This window comes from Macrotis lagotis, chromosome X, assembly GCF_037893015.1.
Source record: "Macrotis lagotis isolate mMagLag1 chromosome X, bilby.v1.9.chrom.fasta, whole genome shotgun sequence".
NCBI lineage: Eukaryota > Metazoa > Chordata > Mammalia > Peramelemorphia > Peramelidae > Macrotis > Macrotis lagotis.
In genome coordinates, this window is record NC_133666.1 from 551,844,905 (window position 1) to 551,868,312 (window position 23,408).

Below are 23,408 nucleotides of genomic sequence, written 5' to 3' on the forward strand. Positions count from 1 at the left end.
AGTTTCCTCATCTATAAAAAGGAGATAATAATTAACACCTTTCCAGGATTATTCAAATGGTAAATGGAAGAATATATATATAAAATGCTTTGCTAGTACTATACAAATGGCAACTAGTATTATTGCTGTTATATTATGCTTGAATATTAGCAATTAGTTGGAAAGGATCATGTACAAAACCTAGTCTGTTGTATCATCTGTCCTATTCCTACAATGGCTACTGGCATGTCCTCATCCTTCTAATCAGCATCCTCTTTTGGCCATTTAAGGTGCCCATAAATTGAGAACCTTAGAATTTCAGAGTTGGAAATGATCCGTACTTGAAAGGAGTCCCTACTATAATATGCCCAACAAACGGTTATCCAGCAACTGTCCAAAGAGCCCTAGGGAGGGATATCCCACCACCTGTCAAGTCAAGCCATTCCACTTTTATAAGGCAATGGGCACTTTTTATAACACAATCAATACTACTATTAAGTGTGATAGGGGAGACTTCCTGGCTGCTCTGCATTATAATTGAGGAAGCTGAGGAGAGCTCCTCTTCTTTTCTTTAGCTCCTACTATTTCCTACAAAATTTTCAGTTCTAGTCAGTTGGGTAATATCCCCTAATGGAGACTCATCTCTCCATTAGCCCATCATAAGTAACACCACTTTACAGTTCAACCATCTTTGTATATACACATAAAGGCTCCCACAGTAATGATTTTTTTCCCCAACCTTTGAATTTCAGTTTTTTGGGTTTGTTTTTTTTTTATAAACTAAAAGAGATAACAGAAACAACGATTCAACAAGCATTTACAAAGCACTCACTAAGTGGAAAACACCACTGAGGGTGCAAAGATGAAAACATGATAAGGAATTTATAATCTATACAGAAGTGAGACATGGATACAAATAAATATACAAGTTAGATGGAAATAACAATAAAAGGATCATAAAGAAAGGCATGAATGATTCAGGAAAGGGAACAGGACTATGATCTGGAAAAGAGATAGTTGGAAATAACTTTGTGGAATTTGTGTCCCAGTATTTTAAATGTGTTTTTTGTGTGTATGTGTGTGTGTGTGTATATATATATATATATATAAAAATATAAATATATTCCATTGCATAGGATCCTAACTGTAGACTTGGACATGACCTTGGATACCATATATTTTGTTATTTAATTGTGTTTCAGTCAGGTCTAACCATTTGTGATCTCATTTGGGATATTCTCGGCAAAGATATTGATGTGCTTTGCCATTTTATCTCCAGCTCATTTTACAGATAAGCTAAAGCAACCAGGGTTAAGTGACTAGCCCAGGATCACACAGCTGATAAGTGTCTGAGGCTGAATTTGAATTCAGAAAGATGAGTCTTCCTAACTCCAGACTTAGTGCTCTTGACTATGCCACCTAACTACCTAAGTCATTTAATTACCTTAAAAAAGAGGAGCCTGCGATTAGAGAGATAGATAGTTTTGTCTAAGGTAATGCAACTAGCCAGAGTGTCAGATCTGAGATTCAAACCCAAAGCTTTTAGCACCAAACCCAGTATTCCTTCTACTATTCCCACAAAAAGCATTAATATTATATGAAAATTCTTAAGCAGCAAGAACCTCAGCTGAGCCATAGTTTAATATTTTCATTGAAATGAGAAACCTGGTCATGAATACATGTAAGTCTAGGCTTATAGGAAGGAACTAAATCTGGGAAATACATATATTGAAGAAGAATTATTCTTTTTTTTTTATTTTTGAAAAGCACCAGTAAATTTTTTATTTCTCCATCAGAGTTCTTTGGATATGGAGGATAGTAGGAGGTCTGAGATGGAACCCAGTTAATGTTGTTCCTCCCCACTAAGCTTATTCTTCAGGAACTGGGGTCATTACAAGCTCTTAGCTTTCCTTGCTTAATGGTCAGTCTGGGCACATACCATTAGTGTGTCTGCATCTTAAAATATATGACTCTACATAGTGAAATAGGCACTAAAATGCAGTTGGATCTAACACTTTAATTGAATTTTGTCTGCTTGCAAAAGCGTGTGCAGATTTATGGAAGCTACTTAATGAAATGAGTGTTGGCCAGCATCAAATGCTTCGTGCTATTTATCACTCTAATATATAAAAGCAGACAGTGACAAGTTTTATGAATTGGAATTAAAGGATCTGGCTTCCAGTATTCCTGGATGGTTGCTTCCCCGGGAGCCTTCCAGGTCATGCAGAGAAGGGGAATGGGTCTCCATCCTCCTCCTTCTGTGGCTTATTTCAAGCCCGTAGAGAAATTCTCTGTTTCCTACTCTTTGGAAAGGTAATTCCCATAGTAAGGGACAGAAGCTCCCCAGTTGATATTAAGAGGGTATGCTCTGGAAGCATGGCTCAGACTGTAGGTCAAACTTGTACTGAACTATTTTTGTATTCAGAAAAGTCAACCTTAAAACATTCCTTCAAGTTAATTTTTTGAAGCCAAATTCAATTGAGTGGGAATGAGCTCAGCCTATAACCTGGTGATGGAGAACTAGAGAATTCAAAATGTCCGTCTCCATAGCTGGAGACCTCAGGCACTGTTCTGAGAAAACCACTATCTGAGATGGAAAAGGGGTAGATAGGTACAGGCTGGCAAGACTGTGACCCCTGGGAAGAGGAAGTTCCCCCAATCTAGAAGCTTTCTAGTTTAACCAACTAGTTAAAGTTAGCTTGTTATCACTCAACTCAGATATTTTCATGTTCTTGTACTTTTAGTACCCTCTAAATTTCAGTGCTTGAGATAAAGCCCTGATTATCTTATTTTTATTACAGTTCTCCTGTGGGCTCATGTTTCAGCTTTAGTGAAAAGGCTACTTTTAAAAATTTGCTTACTCAGTTTAAATTTACAGTTACCAACAGCAAGCCAGTAAGCCATAAATTGCAAGTCCTCCCAAGGGTAATATCTATATTGATATTTGATATAAATTATAATACACAGTGTAAGACTTATCTTTTGTACTACCCGATGGAAATAATAAGATGTGCCTGTTATTTTATGAGTTTGGTTAATGTTCCCACTGATCTCTTTTTGCTTCTCTTTACATAACTCCTCTGTGCTAACAGCCCTATTTTTACATAATTAGCTCTTACCTTTTGTTAAATCTTTCAAGAATTGGGAGACAGCCAATAAGAAATTCTGGAGACCACTTCCCAGCAATAAAAGTGTTAGTGTCAGTAAAGAAAAGATTCAGTTCAAGTTCCATTTTGGAGATCAATAACCTTTATTTAGAGCCAGTATTACCAGTAGGGTTCAGGAGTCAATCAACAAACATTAATGAGACATTTTTTTTTTGCAAGGCAAATGGGGTTAAGTGGCTTGCCCAAGGTCACACAGCTAGGTAATTATTAAGTGTCTGAGACCTCATTTGAACCCAGGTACTCCTGACTCCAAGGCTGGTGCTTTATCGACTACGCCACCTAGCCGCCTCTAATGAGACATTTTCTAGCAAAACCAATGGAATTACAATCTAGCCCCCTCTATCTACCTATTCATCCTATGAGACTCTTGTTCATATCCTTCCATGAGTTCACCGCCAATTCCCTGATCACCTCTGTGGGGCTCAGTATGACCCCCTTATATCTTTTAGAGTTATTTGACATGAAAATGTCAATAGATAATGAGCTGTCCCTTAGAGATTCTTTGCTTTTGCTCTGTCTATGACCAACCAATTTTTTTTAATCATTCATTTCTTTGAGGATATCTTTTATGCTGATTTACTTACATAATTCCATTTTTGTGTGTTACAGCCTATTTTCCATTACATTACCCTATATCACATGACACTATGTTTGATTTATTTTTCTTGATTAAATTTCCAGGGTATTTCGGGAACCTACTCAGACACAGTTCAGTTCTTTGACACATTAAGATTTCCTAAATTGGAGAAGATTATGGGCACACTCCTGATAATTACTGAGGCATAAGTAGACATGATTTTGTTCAAAAGACTGCTAAAGGGATCTTAGGTTGCATTGAGAGCATTCATTTCAGACATAAAGAAGTAAAGGTTCTAGACTCTTCCTTGGTCAGATCACATCTAGCTAAGCTCAACCTTGTCTTTATATTAGAATTTAAATGAATTATTTTCTATCCTGGAATTGTTTACTTTATTCTATTATGAAAACTGAAAAGCAAAAGTTCATTTGTGAATTTGCTTAGAACTTCTAATTTGTTTACCAAGAATTAAATTTTGGACAAATTTTGCATGTATTATAAGTATGAGGACATGTGTTCTACTTCTCTTTATGGAATTAAAGTTTCAGTAAAGTTGACAGCTCATGTAACAAATTTTGTAAATGGAAGCCTATAGAAAAAACCCCCAACAATTCCCAATAGATGGAAAATTGCATCACTTGCATAGTAATTACTCCTATACAAATCTCCCCTTTAGGAAAATCAAACTATCAGCAGAGATCTAACCCAGAAAATCACTGCCCCCCATTTCTCAGAATTCCTTTTACTGTTATCTAAAACAGTGATCTCTAATACATGATTCAAAGTGTCTACCAAGCTCCTGACCTTGTGGATCACTGAACTGCTTGTCTTCTTGGGGTTCATAACTGCTACTCCCTCCCCCTATTATTGATTACAAGTCCCTCTTGCTACTTGTGTACTATCCAACATCTGTTTCCTCTTTATCTTCTCTCTCTGCTACCATATACTCTAAACCCAAGTCTATCTTTCCATAAAGTTTTGTTTACAAAGTGAATAAATATTTAAACTCAGAAGTTATATCTAAAGATAGAGGCAACCAAAAGTGTATTTAAAAGAAATAGATCCAGAATAATACCTACCTAGAGGTGATTCCGTCATTAATAAAAGCAAGCCAGGACAATGACCATGGTGGAGCAAAGGAAACTTGACTCATTGACTTGTCATCTTTTTAATTTGACCCTTACTATGTTTTAGATTAATGACTTTGAGTTGCCTTAAATGCCTTCCTACAAAACAACCTAGACATGTTAGGAATTTTCATTTTTAGTTACCATTTGCCCCTTGGCATCAACTAATGGCTTGTTTCTGTTCTAGAACTAGCAAGTTAATATTAAGCAAGAAAAGAATGAATGAATTCTTTATTGAACTTTTGTAACTCTTCTAGTATTTTCATAACACCAACATTTATTCTCTGCCCTTATAGCCCTCAAACTTTCTGTCTGAGAACATAGGAATAATTAAGAAGTTTAGATTATACATTGATTATACCTGATTATACATTTGTAGACCTCCATTTTTCATTATCAGTATCATCATAATCTTGAATAGGCTACAATTACATATTTTGCCAGTAGGTGCCGCCATCCAATGACTGATGGATTCCAGTTTGAAAGTTCCTTAAATTTAGGGAATTACTGTAAAAAGAACCAATGTCTTACTTTGTCATTTCTTTCTATTCTGTATGCCCCCCTCTCCAATGACTTAATTAAGAATCCTTAAATTATCCCTCGTATTAATACTGTTGAATTTTTTCCCTAAGATTTTAAATGTCTTATTCTATACTTGCCAGGGTTACCTGATTAGCTGTGTCTGGAACTGTTACCGCTACATCAATGGCCGAAACTCTTCTGATATTCTGGTTTATATAACCACCAATGATACTACGGTAAGCACATCATACTTTAAATTTAGAGTTTATCTTCTCATTTTGATCTAAGATACAGGAAGCACCTGTTGCTCTTTCTCCCTTATTTGGAAGTTTCTATTATTGGAAATATACTGATATTTACTCCCCTGTTTACAGTCTCAACATACTTTATCATTAATGTTCAACCAGCCATCAGTACATTCATCAGATTCCATAATCTGTTTATTTTTTATTTTAATTTTGATTTTTTGTTTATTTCATAATCTATTTGGCAAAAAAAGGTTTATGAAGTTGAATGAAACATAGCCTATGACTATTAACACTTAGCTATGTGAGCTACACATTATAGGGCCTCAGACACAGTGCATTCAAAATTCTGGTTTCACTTGGAAAAAAAAGCAAAAATGTTAAAGTTAGCAGCTAAACTAAAGGAAATGGGTAAACCATGCTCAAAACTAAATTGCTCAATCAACAAGTATTATAATATGGCTTCTATATACTAGGCCTGGGAATATAAAAGATGAAACAGTCCCTAATCACTAGGAGTTCTCTCTGGGAAGGTATCATAATATGTGAGGATATATAGTAAATGTGAGGTAGGGAGGAAAGAGAAGGTATTAGCAGTTTCAGGGAATGGGAGGGTTGGGAAAAACTTTAATGTGAAAGATGATGCTTGTGCTGCCTCTCAAAGGAAGTGAGGGGTTTCCATATGGTGGAGTTCAGGAAGAAGGGCATTCCAAGCTTGAGGAAAACCAGTGCAGTCATGGAAATGGGAAAGGGACTTTCAAGGGTGAGGAACAGTGAGAAGGCCAGTTTGACTGGACCACAGAGTTTTTATAAGGGACTAGTGGACAATAAGGATTTTTAAAATATAACTACACCAAACCTTTTTAGATAATTTTTATTTTTTTTGTACTTGAGTTTTGTTCAGTTAAATCAGTTTTGTGAAATGTAAATATGGGTCACATTGATCAATTTATTGTTTAACTAGAATGTATAGTTCAAATGTATAAATATTATGATTCTAGTATAAAATGAAAATAAAAAATCAATCCCCAACTCATGTGGATGTTAGTGAATATAAATGAATAATTTCTTGGTTTGAATTTTATTCTCAGAGATGAATACAGTAAATGCAAGGTGCTATTATAAATGAATAATTTTTCTAGTCCTTGCTGCAGAATTATGAGATTATTTTCCCCAAACTTTTAATGATTGTTACATATCTATCTCCTTTGCAGTTTAATCAATATATTAGGTTACTTTTGTGATTACTGCCCTATGTCCCTTACCCAAACTATGGTGTTAATGATTATATTTTTTTAAAATTCACCATTTCAGAAAATTCCTGGTGATAAGGTATGGTATGCAAATTCTATGTGTTAACTTTGAGCCCCAGCTAGCATTCCTTTTTTGGTTTTTGCAAGGCAGTGGGGTTAAGTGACTTGTCCAAGGTCATATAATTGGGTAATCATTAAGCATCTGAGGTCAAATTTGAACTCAGGTCCTCCTGACCCCAGGATCACTATGTCACCTAGCTGCCCCCTAGTTAGCATTTCTTGAGGAGAAAGTTCTCTGCAAAATTAAAATATGACTCCAGCTTTGGTATTTGAAATTATCCTCTAGAACTCAAGTCATGTATGACTTGTATGACCTTAGGGAAATCACAACCTCTCTGAACCTCAGTTGCTTTATTGTCCTTTTCAACTTTAATTCTATAATTTATTCTATAATCTCAGAATATCTGCCCAAAAAATGAGGATGGTTTCTATCATTTTGGAGGAAGAGTAACAGAATATTATAGAAAGGAATTATAAGTATGAGAAAGCATAATAATTTGGTAGTGGAGGTTGTATTTCACTGATAAGAGAAGTCTCATTCAGATCTGGAGTCAGAGGACCTGAATTCTACTATTGACACTTCTGTTTTTTTAAATTTGGACAAATCATTTCACTTCTCTAGGGCTCAGTTTGCCCATCTGTAAAATGACTTGGATTTGCTCTGAGGGATAGTGGCACATGTGAGCTAGCAGTAATCCAGAGGGAGGCTGTAATCAGATTAAAATGTTATTCAGCAATATTCAACAAAGCTCATAAAAATTCAAAATATTAATAATGTTACATTTTATTTATTATTTTTGTTTTCAGTTGCATATTCCCTTACTAGTGAGAAGGAAATACAATACATATATACATAGTAATGCAAAAACCTTTTCACAGCCAATAACATTACATTTTAAAACTAAGTCAACATGCAAGCTTTGGGGATGTTTATGTGTGAATCAGTGTCCTCTATTTCTATTTAAGTTTAATATCATTGGATTAGATTATCTCCTAGGTGTCTTCCTCTATTGTGGCTTGGTAGAGGGAATGGATGCTGATAGTGGTGATGGCGAGTAGTAATGGTGAGAACAACACACACACACACACACACACACACACACACACACACACACACACACACATACACACAACCCCCCCCACACCCCAACTAAGCTACAGAAATCCAACATAGAAGCTGATATATATTTATTTATTTATCTGTTTATTTGTTTTTGGGGAGTTGGAGAACTTTGTTTTATTAAACATTCCATTGTTAAATTGGTACATGAAAAATATTACTCCCCACTTTTCAGGTAGAAAAAGGCAAGAAAACCATTTGCATAAGTTGGGAATAGATCCCCAGCACATCCCTTCTTTTTTTAAATTTTTATTAAAGATTTTATTTATTTTGAGTTTTACAATTTTTCCCCTAATTTTACTTCCCTCCCCATCCCCCACAGAAGACAATTTGTCAGTTTTTACATTGCTGCCATGTTATACATTGATTGAAATTGAGTGTGATGAGAGAGAAATCATATCCTTAAGAAGCATAAAGTATAAGAGATAACAAGATCGAGGCTGATATATTTAAAGGAAACTCAGAATTTCACCCCACTCAGGGATGAGTAGAGGGGGGGAAAAAAAGAGGAAATATATCAAATGGGAATGTATATCAAAAAATGGATATATTCCAGACATGATTCTTTTGTAAGAGTTTTTTTTAAGAGAAGATCATTTCTAAATTATGCTTTTATAAATGATTTCATTCAACTTTGATTTTGGTAGTTTCATTGATTAGAACTAGAATGGACCTTGGAAGTCTTTGTAGTCTGATTCTCTCATTTGTAGATGAAAAAGGTCTTCTGGTGTTCAAATCCAGTTTATAATCTCCAAATTAATAGCACTTTACACAGAGCTTGGCCAAGAGTAAACACTTAATAAATCATAAAACATCAGTTTTACAAGGTACTTCAGATATTATCCAGTCTATAATCTAACTGGTCAAGAATTCTTTTCAGATGATATCTCCCACTGCCTTGCAAAAACCAAAAAAGAAATGCTAGCTGGGGTTCAAAGTTAACACATAGAATTTGCATATCATCCACCTTATCACCAGGAAGTTTTTGAAGTAGTGAATTTTAAAAATCAAATTGATTTGAGTAAAGATAATATATTTGTTTAAAGATAATATATAAAAATGTATAATCTCAGAACTACTCTGATTTGTATTTCTCTGATTATTAGAGAATAGTCATTCAAGAATTCATTGATCATTTTTGTTTATTCCTTTTAAGAAATGCCTATTCATATCCTTTGAAGGAAGGAAGGAACATGTATTAAGTGCTAAAAACTATGTGCAAAGCATTAAAGATACACTTAGAAAAACAAGACAGGCCTTGCTCTCAAGGAACTCATATTCTATTGGAGGGGACAACTTATTGAAGGTTTCAACTACAAATCAGATGAAGTTACATTGTCCTTAGAATGCAGCAACATATATATATATATATGCTTCTTTAATGTTATATTTTTCCATTGATAAAATCATGAGTTTCTGATATTGAATTATTGATAGCAAAAACTTTCTATTTTGGCTCTTCAGTAGCTCTGGCTGTAGCAGGCTGCTGCCAGGCTCACAAAGGCTGCTTCCCAGATGATGTGATAGCTGAAGGTATGGGTTGGAAGCATTGTCTTCCAAGGCTCTTGAGTCCAGGATCCTAGGCTGTTTCTCTTAGGGTCTGATGGGAGATGGTGGTGCTTTAACTTATCTGGGTATAAACTGCCTCCTGTCTCTTTTCTGGCTACCTTGTTGCATTAGCCAAGCTTGCTTTGTTTGTCCAATTGATGGCAGTTTCACCTTTGGCTCCATATGTAATGGGGAAAAGGCACTTTTCCAACTCCAAAAAGTTTACTTCATTTCCTCTTAAATTTGGGTGTCATACTTTCAAAAGAGGTGGTTATATGGTAAAGATTTTTCTTTAACTATTCTCTTCCTGACCTTTTCATTTTGCATACATTGCGATTTTTGACATTATGGAAAATTTTTTTTTTAAATATAGTTGAATTTATTTTGTCTCTTGTTTGACTATTCTATTTAAATAGTTGAGAATTATTCTTCATCTCACAGGATATCAATCCATTTAAAAACATTATTTTCTTTAAAATATTTAGATTGTTTAATTCAGTTGCACTTTATTATGTATATGGCATGAGTTATGATCTAATTCTATTTTTGAGAATACTTGTTCAATTTTTCCAATTTAAAAAAGTAATAATTTAATAATGGATACCTTAACAGTGAATGCTGTAATACTTTTGTCATCTTGGATTTCTCACAAACTTGTCATTTCTTGATTCTGTTTTGGGATTACCTAGTTGTTCTGTTGATAAATTGTTAGAATCAGACAGTTTTGAAAATAACATCACTAGTATGCTGATAAATGCTTAGCTCTCCAAGGGGAAAATAGATGGGCCACATTTTTAAGTTTAATCTGAATTGATAACATTTTCTATATCCTTATCTTAAGTTTAAACAATCAATGAATTAATAAATCAAACTGTGATTTTGGAGCGTTTTCAGATTTCTAAGGTATAAATATTCATGCAAGTATTGTGAACCAGTGTGAACCGTCTATAGCACACCTGATTACCACCTTAATTCAAAGAATTCAGCAAATATTTATTAGGTGTATATTAGTTACAAAGAACTTTGCATACAGAGACAAAAGCAAAAGTTCCTTCTCACAAGAAATTTACATTCCAAATGGAAACAATATATTTTGGAATCTGATAGTACAAAACTATTTTTCTCCTTTTCCACTGTAATTCTCCTTGATTTATTTATTTAGATACATCAATAGATAGATAGATAGATAGATATCCTTGCCCATTTGTGCTTCAATATACGTTTTAACATTACTTTCATTCTATGAAATAGTCTTTTTTTTATTTGTATTATGTTAAAAATCAGTCACTTTGGGATAATTATTTGGTTGGTGCATAGCCTGACAAAGGGAAAATTTAGGGCAGAAGAAAGTACAGCCCTGCAAAATCATTTGGTGTTTAGCATTGCCATGGCAATCTCAGGCAGGACTTGAAATTCAGTAAATCTAGGAGACTTGAATTAATTAAATGTTTAACCAAATATAGCACGCTGATTTTTAAGATGACATTTTAGAACAACTCTTGAATGATGTTATAAATGTCCAAATGGCTCTTGGCAAAAAAAAAAAATAAAATTCCCCACCCTGATTTAGGGGGACAGTATTTAAAAGGCAGTAATGTATATATAAAAAGAAAAATCCTTGTTTTGCTGGGAGGCATAAATAGAAATGAGGAATAGAAGTTACAAAGAAACAAAGTCAATAGCCATATGAGAAAACATACTCTAACAATTAGTGTTATCCAACAGTGGAATGTACTGCTTTAGGAGGTGGTGGGATCCAGCTATGGGAGGCTTTCAAGTGAAAAAATGGATTACTTTTTGCTTGCTGGGTGTGTTGTAGAGCTCTGAGACTCAGTGAGTCTATAAAGTCTATAAATTTTCTATTGTTATCTTCTTTGTACTGTCTCAACCTGTCATTGCACATTGGATATCTCTCCATTTATTTAATTCTTCTTTTATTTCTGTGAAAATGAAAGTTTGATGTAATTCTTATGGGCACCTTGATAATATAACACTAAAGGGTTCCATGGCTAGTGTCTGATCCTCCTCAATCAGGTATTCACACACTGTGTTCACTGAGGACTTTTATTTTAATGATACAAGTGATATATCCCTTCCCTCTTAATCTCTTTTTTGCCCTTTTCTTTGTCTCAAAAATGATTATCATTATTTATTGTTTCATCTGACTTCATTTAATGAGGTGGTCTTCTCTTGGCCAGGCTATCTCCCTTCACCTTCCTATCATTCACACCCCCCCATGGTGTGCTGTAACCAACTCGAACCAGCTCAAGAGGGCAGATGGTTAAGTTGTCATAGTGAGAATTTTCACCTTGGAAATGGGAAATGTTATTGCCTCACTGGACATTATTAACTCTTCTGCTCTGATTCAGCCAAATTGACCTTCTCTCTGTTCCTCAAATTGCATCAAATCTCTCATCTTTGTACCTTTTCATTGGCTATCATCCATGCTTAAAATGCAATCTCTGCTATCCTCCACTCCATAGAATCCATCACTTCCTTTAAGACAAAAGCCACACAACAAATTTTACACTTTCCTGGTACCCCCTGAACTGCTTATGCCTCCTCCCATCTTATATTTAATTACTTTTGTGTTATTTTGCTTCTATTCTGTATATAATCATGTGTACACATTGTCTCCTTTTTAAAAAAAGGTGGGAGTAATTAACTTTTTGTCTTTGTCCCTCTGTGCCTAGCTCATAGTGAATGAATACTAAATTTCTATTGAGATTGATCAGCAAATTTTCCAGTTTTATGCTGATTATTTTTGTCAGAATAGTGTTTACTTGTGATTGAAACCAGATTTTTAAAACAGAATTATACATGTAGGAGAGCCATAGATTTAGACATAGGAGGGACAACAGAGATCATCTTGGATAACGTCTCATTTTATAGAAGAGGAATTGAGTGTGTGGCAGAAAGGTTCAGTTACTTATCCAAGGTTATATAGGCAATAAATGGGAGACTTAAGATTTGAAACCAAGTCCTTTAACTCCCAATCCAGCTCTTGCTCTGTTCTAATAACAGCCCCAGAAGTTTATTATTTAGAGGAGGGACTGAGTGAATGTTCTGAATTTCTATCTGAGCTCTTTAATCCAATTATCTTAACAAACTTACCAATAAGAAGCTCACCCATTTGGGGATATAATATCAATAATTTTTCTTCACCTTTGATTTGATCATTGAAAGTGAACACTCTCATCACAATGACAGATGTTTCCATTTTTCACTCTTTACTTTATTGCCTTATGCAGACATTATTTCCCTCTTCTCTCATGTTGCAGAGTCTATGGCTGACATTTGTGAAAATGTACAGGTATTCTTTTTGGCTCTACAGGTGTTGCTTTATTCCCTAGAATAGAAGGGAAAAGTGATAAAATAGATTGTCCTCTGTGATATAGGGACTGTTTCTTCCCCAATTTCCCTAGAGAGAGATAGATGTAGAAAAGGGTTATGACAGTTGTCAGAAACCACATGATCATACTCAAAAAAGGTTTACTGATCCCTTGACAATCTGCAAATAACAGAGGATGAGGGCCATGAAGAAATCTTGTTGTTCAGGGGGAAGATAGCTTTTCCTCCTTATCACATAAGCCCACAGACTTACCCTGGAAGATTTGAAACTACCTTTTCTCTGTCCACTGCTTTCCTTCCTGTGTTAGAGAATTAGGTGAGTATTAATTGGAAAGATACTAATTGAAAATACTAATTGAAAGAAATGGTACTCTTTCATCCAAATGTAACCAATACCTAGGGCTTTCCTCACCTGTGCCCCTCCCAACCAGCATTATGCAAGGTTCTGCTAGCCAAAATATAATTAATTAAATAGTTGATGAGTTCCATTGACATCTCTTTTATTAAGCTAACCCCAGAACTTGTTAAAATGAACAGCATGACCAAGTGAAGGCAAGAAAAATTTCCCCATACACACATACAAGGAAAATACACACAAAAGAACATATATAAAAGACACACCTCTTTTCCTACCTTGCTTATTTTTGGGGGGAGGAGGTCTTGCTTATCTTTTATTAAGAGGGATAATTTTTTGGATGGGGTGGGTGGGGGAGCAGAATATATTTGGAAATGAAGGTGATGAAGACAACACATTTGACCAGCACATAGGTAGATGGGGCCACATTCTCTCTCATTTAAAAATTTAATTGAAATTTTTATTTTCTTCCCAATTAACATGTAATGGTAGTTTTTCAATATTTATCTACTGGTAAATTTATGAATTCAACATTTTTCTACCACCATCCCTACTCATAGCAATGAATAGTCTGTAAAAGTTGTACAACTTCATTCCTGTTTAACATATTAATATATTAGTCACACTGTGAAAGAGGAATTAGAACCAAGGGGAAAGAAAGGAAAAACATAAAAGAAGTTTTAAAAAAGTGAACATGGAATGCTGTGCTCTGCATTCAGACTCCATAGAGTTTTTTTTTCTTGAACATAGATGGCATTGTCCATAGCAGTTCTCTCAGAATTGTCCTTGATCTCTGAATTGCTGAGAGGAGATGCATCCATCATAATTGATCATCTTACAATGTTGTTAATGTGTATACTTTTCTCTTGGTTCTGCTCATTTTACTCAACATCAATTCATGCAAATCTATCCATGCTTCTCTGAAGTCTGACTTCGTGATTTCTTACAGAACAATAGTGTTCCATCACATTCATATACCATAACTTGCTCAGCCATTCTACAATTGATGGACATCCCTTCAATTTCCAATTCTTTGCCACTACAAAAAGAGCTTTGTAAATATTTTTGAATATATGAGACTTTTCCCATTTTTTTATGATCTCTTCGTGATTATAGACCTAGTATTGCTGAATCAAAGGGTATAATCAATTTTATTGCTCTTTGGACAGAGTTCAGATTATTCTCCAGGATGACTGGATCAGGTCACAACTCCCTCAATAATGCAATTTTCCCACATCCTCTCCACATTTTCCTCCAAAAATTTTCCCTTTTTTGTCATCTTAGCCACGGTGGTACCTTGCATTTCTTTAATCAGTAATGATTTGGAGCATTTTTCCAAATGACTATAAATAGCTTTCATTTTTTCATCTGAAAGCTGTATGCTCACATCCTTTGAACATTTATCAACTGGGGGAAGGATTTGTAATCTTTTGAATTTGATTCAGTTCTCTATAAATTTTAGAAATGAGTACTTTATCAGAAACACTAGCTGTGGAAATTGTTTCCTATCTTCTGCCTTCAATTAGTACAAAAACTTTTTAATTTAATATAGTTAAAATCATCCATTTTGCAATTTATAATGTTCTCTATTTCTTACTTGGTCATAGATTTCTCCCCTCTCCATAGATCTGAAAAATAAAGTATTTCCTTTTCTCTTAATTGCTCTAAGGTATCACCCTTTATGTCTAAATCCTGTACCCATTTTGACCTTATTTTGGTATTAGGCACATCCACTTGTGATGTCACAAAGCAAGGTGCTCTCTTCACTATACTGGGATATGCTGATATTAAGTTAAAATACTAAATATAAAGCCCCCCAATTTTAACACTCTGGCATTCTCTTTGTTCTAGATTTTCTGGATCTTTCCACTGATACTTGAGAGTCTCTGTTATGCTTTTTTTTTAGTACTGCCTGCTATTCTTCAGCTGTGCAACTACTTTAGGCTCTCTGCTGGTTTTCAAGCGTTTGCTTGATAGCCTTTCCCTGGAAGGAGGTAGATCAGGAGGTTCTGTAGCGCTATGAAGCCACCTCTTCAAGGCATCCAGCAAAGTCCTCAGGTTAATATTAGTTTCCTTTGAGCCATCTTTTTGTCCATGGGTTCAGGGTTCCTGTTCTCAGCTTCTTAGATAATTTGAGATTAGGAAATTCCCTTCAAATCCCATCATAAATTAGGTTATTACTTTGTATCTTTCAAATCATCCTGGAACCTTGGCAATTGTAGACAGATGATTGATACATAGAAAGACAAATACATACATACATATTCAAAATGATATTGAAAAACATAGATATCTAGAGAGATACATGCATACAGACAAGTAAGTAGCTATATATAGAAAGATACATTCATAGCTAGATAGATAAGAAAATAGGTAGACAGAGGAATGAGATTTACTAAATCCTCATTAAGTACCAGATACTAAGCTAAGAGTTGGGAATGAAAATAAAAGCAGACAAGACAGTATCCACCCTTTAGGAGTTGACATTCAAATGGAGGGAGACAATACATAAAGATACCATGCCTGGCAGCATGATGTGGTAATAAATAACTGGGAAATGTCCGAAGAACCTGTTTTCCCAAAAGATAAAGGCAAAAACTTACCACGTGTCTCAGTGGGGCAGAGTTCAAGATTCTAGTTGAGAAAGCTGATTGAAGTTTGGGTAGTATGATGTGGAGATGGCTGGGAAGCAAAATTACAGAATTTCATGGATCTCTTTTCAGCTTCCATTATACCTCTAGTTACCATGTAGATCAACTTGTGTCAAAACCAAAGAGATCAGGTGGTGTGAGAGGGCTATAACCTAGTTCTTTTATTCTATAATGTTGCCTTTGTTATACAGTTCTGACAACAACAAAATCCCTGGTGTCCAATTTACATGCAAATTGAGACTTTTTGAAATATGAATTCACATGGCTTTTTAAGTATTAATATTTAAAACATTAAAATATTGAAAGATTTCAAATATTAAAATTTAAAACACTAATAAAAAAATACCACAGTGTTCCAAAATGTTAATAGCATACATTTGTTTACCAAAAAGGGGGAGAGACATTTAAATAATTTACATTTTTATCTTGGAATTTCTATGTGCTTCAGTCTGCTCAAAAAGAGTCAAATGAAATCAGGGCAATATCTCAGATTCAGACTGCAAGCAAAATGATCTCAGGAAACTATGGCAGTTCCCTTGTTTGCAGAGTGAGGGATCAGTGGAAAAAGGCATGTGATATCAATTTCAGTTAAAATGATGATTAGTTTTGATAAACTGCTTTTTTCCTGTCTCCTCTCCTTTGTCATTTGTTTTGAGGAATGGCTTTTTTAAGCAGGAGGCGGGGAGGGAATATATTTGGAAATTAAGGTAATGTAAAAACAGAAGACAGCAATAAAAAAGTAAGATGTAATGGAGGAAAATTCATATCAAGTAAGGGATAAGAAAGTCACTATGAATTTTATTTCTGAAAAGAAGGAATGTTTAAATAATTCCCATTTTACATTGGTCAAGTCACCTAGCTTTTCTGAGTCTCAGTTTCTTCATCTGTAAAATGAGTGGATTGGACTAGATTTAGTCTTTGAGATCCCTTTGATGTCTAATTAGAGAGATTCTATAAGCAAAATGATCAAGATAAGGCCTTACCAGATAGCAATGAAATTTGGGGGAAGCATATTGTGGAATGTGGGGGGGAAATGACTTTGCAGAATTAATGCATGTCCGGAAACCTCTTAAAAGTCTCAGAAAATGTCTTCCTTATAACTAAGATACATTATTAATAGTGAATTTTTCCAATTTCAGCTATTTCACAGTTGAGAACAATGATGTTTAGAAAAAAATTAGAAAATGCTGATTACAAGATGGTATAATATTCTTGTTCTAAAGAATTAATCAAAACTAATTTAATAAGTCTGGAAACGTGTAGGACAGACTGGCAGTTTTGGCACTATAGAAAAATAAAGAATAGATTTGTTTTTTGAAAGTAAATCCAGAATGCTGAACCACATGCCACTAACAAAAATTAATAGAGAAGTAGTTCATTGAATCCAGAAAGAAATGATAATTCAATTCATTAATTTGGTGCTTGAATTCTAACTGTAACATCTAGGGTACACTCTAACATGTTGATACTCAATAAAGCTCCCTAGATTCAAGGTATTTTCTGAGTTATCACCCTCTCAAAACCAAAGCTCCCAAGCCCCCCCTACTAGTACATTTATTTTTATAATCCAGCAAGTTATTTCAAAACAAAAGAATTGTTCATTCATATTACTGCTTATTTTAATAGCATTATGAATAAATTGTTAGAAACCTTACTCCATCCTTTGTTCATGCACACATGGAGTTCCCAGTCTTAAGCATTTCCAAGCTACCGATCCTTATTATGGTGGGACATACATAGGGGACATGTGGGGTCAGAATATAAAAATGGCCAGGACAGTTCATTTCTGTGATACTGAAGAGCTTTCAGCATCCTCTGGTGACATGGTCATGTTCTCTGCTGCTCTCTATAGTCATCGCATTGTCGCTCTGAGGTGTTCCATTCTCTTTTTTTGTGTATTGTTTCTCCACTCCTATCACGGTGATTCTGTGTCTACCAGTGCCTATGATAGTTCACCTTGATCAGTTTTTTCTCTCTGAATGAAGTTGCACTCAAACTTTGAGTTTCCTTTTAAAAAGGGGGAAAACAAGTTCTATCAGAATTCTGTGAACCTATGGATTCTCTCTTTTTTAAAAATTTGTGCATTTTTAATAAGTTAATCATGGGACTAAATATATATATTTTTTCCTGAATGTGATTTCCTACCTAGGTTTATCACCACACTATTTCATTCATCATTTAGATATAATTTCATACCAATATAAAAGTATAAACATCATGACATTTCCCTCAATAATGAGACCAACGGATCTCTCTAGGTGAGACATCATCATAAAGTTGCAGGTTCGATTAAATAACTTTTGAAACCCCTTCTTAAGATTCCATTTTTGAGCCATCTTTTTAAAATACTATAACTTGTTCCTTTCCTCTCAGAGTCTACATGTGTTTCTGTCTCGTTACATTGTTTTCGTCAGTGATCTTAGATCAGTGAGCTCTCATTTTTGTATTTTAAATGATCTCTGATCCATGAAGTTTTCTGGTTACTTCATCTGTAATCTTTCAGGGAGGCTTCCTGGAAAAAAGCATTGTATATATAAACACTGGAAGCTTTGTGTCTGGAGACAGTCAAGTATTTCACTGAAGAAGACATACACAGCAAAGGAGCAGTCAGATACACAGATGAGCACTTTTGACCCATCCTTTCAGAAGTTTTTCTAACTAAGTCTGATTTTCATTAAATATTTCACTTTTTAAAAAAAAATTAGACTCATATAGAAATATATTATTTCTGAGTCATGTCCAACTCTTTTTTTTTACATACATGATATATATTTATATACCATTCATTAGTTTGTCATTTATCTTCTGACCTTAAAGAAATCACTGTCTCCTTTGGACTCAAATAAGAGAGTTGGGTGAGATCACATCTCTCTCTTTTTTTTTCTTTTTTTTATATTAAATATTTATTCTCATTTTGTACAAGTTTTTTTAATACATTAATAAAATATTCTTGTTTAAGAGTAAACAAAGTACCTCCTCTCACCCAAAAAATATAGACTCACTTGAGCGATAAAGTAAAGGGGAGAGAAAAAAATTAAAATTAAAAAATAATAATAATAATCATAGTAATAATTGTAGGTATGGCCAGGTGGCACTGTGGATGGAGCACCAGCCCTGGAGCCAGGAACACCCAAGCCCATATCCGGCCCCGCACACCCAACAATCACCCAGCCATGTGACATGCAAGCTACCCAAAACCCACTGCCCTGCAAAAACCAAAAAAAAAGAAAAAACCCAAAATAAAATAAAATAAAATAGTAATTATAGTAGGGGTGGCTAGGTGGCAGACAGAGCATTGGCCCTTGAGCCAGGAACACCTGGGTCCAAATCTGGCCTCAGACACCTAAAGATCACCTTGCTTTGTGGCTCCAGGCAGGCCACCCAGCCCCATTTGCCCTGCACCCCCCCCAAAAAAATAATAATAAAAAATGTTCTTGAGTCTTTGTTCCAACACCAACAACTCTGTCGTGAGTTGGTCACATTCTTAATGATGATAAGTCCATGGCAAAAGTTACTTCCATATTTTTCTACTGTTGCCATTGCTGATTGCAACTCCCTCCTTTCATATTTCTCCACTACCATGTACTATATTTTCTCTCTCCTTTCACTCTGACTATACTGTAGGGTAGCTGAGTAGCACAGCAGACAGATCCCTGGTCCTGGGGCCAAGAAGCCCTGAGCCCCCCTACCACCCCTTAGGCCCAGAATCCATCTGGCCCTATGGTCCTGGGCAGGCCTTCCAATCCCAGCCCCTTGCAAGAAGTAAAAAAGAAAATGTGTTATATCTGACCACTGTCCCCCCATAGTCCATCCTCTCCTCCTTTATTCACATCCCTACCCCTTCCCCCTGCTCCCCCCTCCTTCTTACTCCAGTTGTCTATACCCCATTGAGTATATTTGCTGTTTCCTCTCCTAGCCACCTCTGATGAGAGCAAAGGTTCCCTCATTCCCCCTTGCCTCCCCCCTTCCATATCATTGCAATAGCTCATTGTAATAAAAAAAAATATTATTATGTGAAATATCTTGGACTATTCCCCCTCTCCTTTTTCTTTCTCCCATTCCATTTCCCTTTTTTTCTATTGACTCCATTTTTACACCATATTTTATCTTCAAATTCAGCTTTCTCCTGTGCTTCAACTATAAAAGCTCCCTCTACCTGTTCTATTAACTGAGAAGGTTCATAGGAGTATTATCAGTGTCATTTTTCTATGCAGGAATACATGCAGTTTATCCTCATTAAATCCCTCATATTTCCCCCCTCTCCTCCATTCTCCATGCTTCACCTGAGTCCTGTATCTGAAGATCAAACCTTCTGTTCAGCTCTGGCCATTCCAAAAGGAACCTTTGAAATTCCCCTGGTTCATTGAAAGTCCATCTTTTTCCCTGGAAGAGGACATTCAGCCTTGCTGGGTAGTTCATTCTTGGCTGCATTCTAAGCTCTTTTGCCTTCCGGTATATTGTATTCCAAGCCCTACGAGCTTCCAATGTAGTTGCTGCTAAGTCCTGTGTGATCCTGACTGCAGCTCCATGATATTTGAACTGTGTCCTTCTGGTTGCTTGTAATATTTTCTCTTTGACTTGGGAATTCTGGAACTTGGCTATAATATTCCTAGGGGTTGGGTTTTTGGGATCTCTTTCTCGGGGGGGGGGGATCGGTGGATTCTCTCCATTTCTATTTTGCCCTCTGCTTCTAGAATATCAGGGCAATTTTCCTGTAGTAATTCTTTGAAAATGATGTCAAGGCTCTTTTCCTGATCATGACTTTCAGGTATTCCAATAATTTTTAAATTATCTCTTCTAAGTCTATTTTCCATATCAGTTGTTTTTTCAGTGAGATATTTCACATTTTCTTCTAATTTTTCATTTTTTTGGTTTCGAAGTATTGATTCCTGATTTCTGGTAAATTCATCAATCTCCCTGAATTCTATTCTTTGTCTGAAGGATTTGTTCTCCTCAGAGAGTTTTCTTCTCTCTTTTTCCATCTGGCCAATTTTGCTTTTTTAAAGCATTCTTCTCCTCAATAACTTTTTGAACTGTTCTATCCATTTGACCTAAGCTGGTTTTTAGCATGCTATTTTCTTCAGCATTTTTTTGGATTTCCTTGACTAGGCTGCTGACTTCATTTTCATGTTTTTCCTTCATCTTTCTCCTTTCTTTTCCCAGTTTTTCTTCTAACTCCCTCATTTGATTTTCAAAGTCTTTTTTGAGCTCTGTCATAGCCTGAGCCCAATTTCTATTTTTCTTGGAGTCTTTAGATGCAGGAGCTTGTGCTTCTTCATCTTCAGACTGAGTATATTGATCCTTCTTGGGTTCATAGATAATGCATTTCTCAATGGTGTTTCTCTTGTTTCCCTGCTTGCTCATTTTCCCAGTCTAAGCCTGTTTTTGGGGTGCTTCCTGAGCTTTTGGGAAACTCCCACAAGGGTCTCAGTGTGTGGGGCTCTGTCCTCCCTCCTGGTCTGTGAATGACCATATGTGCCCCCCTATCTTTGTGACCCTATTTGATATCCTCTCCTTCTCCAGTTCATTTTACAGACAAGGAAACTGAGGCAAACAGGGTTGAGACTTGCTCAGGGTTACACAGCTAGTAAGTGTCTGGGGTCAGATTTGAACTTGCGTCCTCCTGACTCTTGGGTCAACACTATCTATTTTGTCATCCAGCTACATAACTATTCTCCAGTGAATCCTGTTGTACACTCCCTCCTCTGCCTTTTAGAATCCTTAGCATCATCCCATGATACCTGAAACAAAAGCAATGAACTTAAATGAAGCAAACATTTTTGGACATGAATAATGTGGTAATTAGTCTTGCAAGAATTTGGCTTTTTTTTTTTTCCAAGGGGTTGGGGGTTTTGAGGGTGAAGAAAGCTAGTAATAGAATTGCTAAAACAGTTAACAAGCATTTGTGAAACTATACACACTAAACTTTATACTGAGTTCTGTGGATTTAAAGAAAGTTTTTTGGGAAAAAAAACTTCTTGCCCTCAAGGGGATTCTAGTTTAACTGGGGAAAAAAACATCTAAATGACTAGAGGCAAACAGGATACAGAGTTTTAAGTAGATGATAATTTTAGCAAAAAGGTGTGAAGGGATAAAGAAAAGAAGAAAGAAAGAAAAGGAAAAAAGATCAAGGAAGAAAAAGGATCACTGAAGTTTTTTTTTTTAAATGCACAGACAAAAGGAAGGAAGCAAATAGGCAGGACAGTCTAAAAAGTTATTTGTTGAATTTGTTATTTTCTGAAAAGGAAAAGCAAGCTATATGAAATAGAAATTCATTGTTTCACCTCTTTTTCTGCTGAACTTTATATGAAAACACATTTTATTTTGATTTTTGTTCAGAATTTGTCAAAAGTTCTCCAATCCCTTCAAGGCTCAGCTTTAGTAACAACTCTCATGGGAATGACCCAACAACCACAAAGTTTATTTTCATCAGATCTATTTTTGAATAATGAGTTAAGAGGGGAAGTGCCTAGAGATGGCAAATATATTTTAGGTGTTTAGCAAGTATTTATTAAATTGAAATAAGCAGGTTTGGGGCCAATTGAATTTCTTAGAGAACTGAGAAACCTTTGGAAAGCAGCTATGTCTGCAAAAGTTTAGGGTAAGGGTGATTATTTAAGGCTTCATATATCCACATCTGATATTATAGTCATTACACCTTCCAAGATCACCATTTGAAAGAGTGATTTCCATTTTCCTCAGTGGAAATTCAAATACACTTTTCCAGGCTTTTATAGGAGGACTCTTTGACCTAGAGCAGGGAATTTCTGAACACTTACTTTTGGCCAGACTGTCTCAGAGTTGTGCTTTCTCTCACAAGGATGTTGGCAATGCATCAGCTCCTAATCTATTGGCCCTCTTTAGGGATTTCTTTTTTTCTGAGAGAGTTTTATTCCCTCCCTTTCCCTAGTATTTTTTTTTCTAGATATCTATGCAAAGACCTATATTTAACAAACCATAGAGAGGAGGTAGTCATTCCCTTTAAATAGTGGTTCTTTATCTTTTTGCCAAATCATCATATCCCCCATGTTAACCAGTGAGTTATGGTGGAAAGTGTTAGATTTGGAGTCAAGAGACCTGGGTTTGAATCCTGCCTCTTAAAATAAACCAGTTGTGTGAACAAGGGGGACATCATTTAACACTGAACCTCATTTATAAAATAGGATAGTAATACATTATTAAAAGTTCCCTTTCAGAGTTTGTGAAGAATTCACTTTGAAGTTCTATATAAATATCTGTTATAAATACCCATACAGGGAACTAGCTGATAAATTCTTACTTGAATTTATTTCCCTTGAAGAGAATGTTAGTGCTTCATCAACAGATGATATTTTTCTTTGATTAAAAAAAGGGAAATGGAATCTCTTAATGTGGTTGCCTTCTTTCATTAGCTCTAAGGAAACTGATAAGCATATCAGTTTGATAGTAATCAGATGCCTGCTGTCTACTCCTC

At 35.4% G+C, this 23,408-nt stretch overlaps 1 protein-coding gene across 1 annotated transcript in view; it reads left to right on the forward strand.

Annotated features, from left to right (window-relative positions):
- Positions 1-23,408, forward strand: part of LAPTM4B (lysosomal protein transmembrane 4 beta) — a 104,847-nt gene that overhangs the window by 46,258 nt on the left and 35,181 nt on the right. Inside the window, exon 6 of the mRNA XM_074200465.1 lies at positions 5,513-5,608. Within this exon, the coding sequence (XP_074056566.1) occupies positions 5,513-5,608 (96 nt within the window). The remainder of the gene's footprint in view (positions 1-5,512; positions 5,609-23,408) is intronic.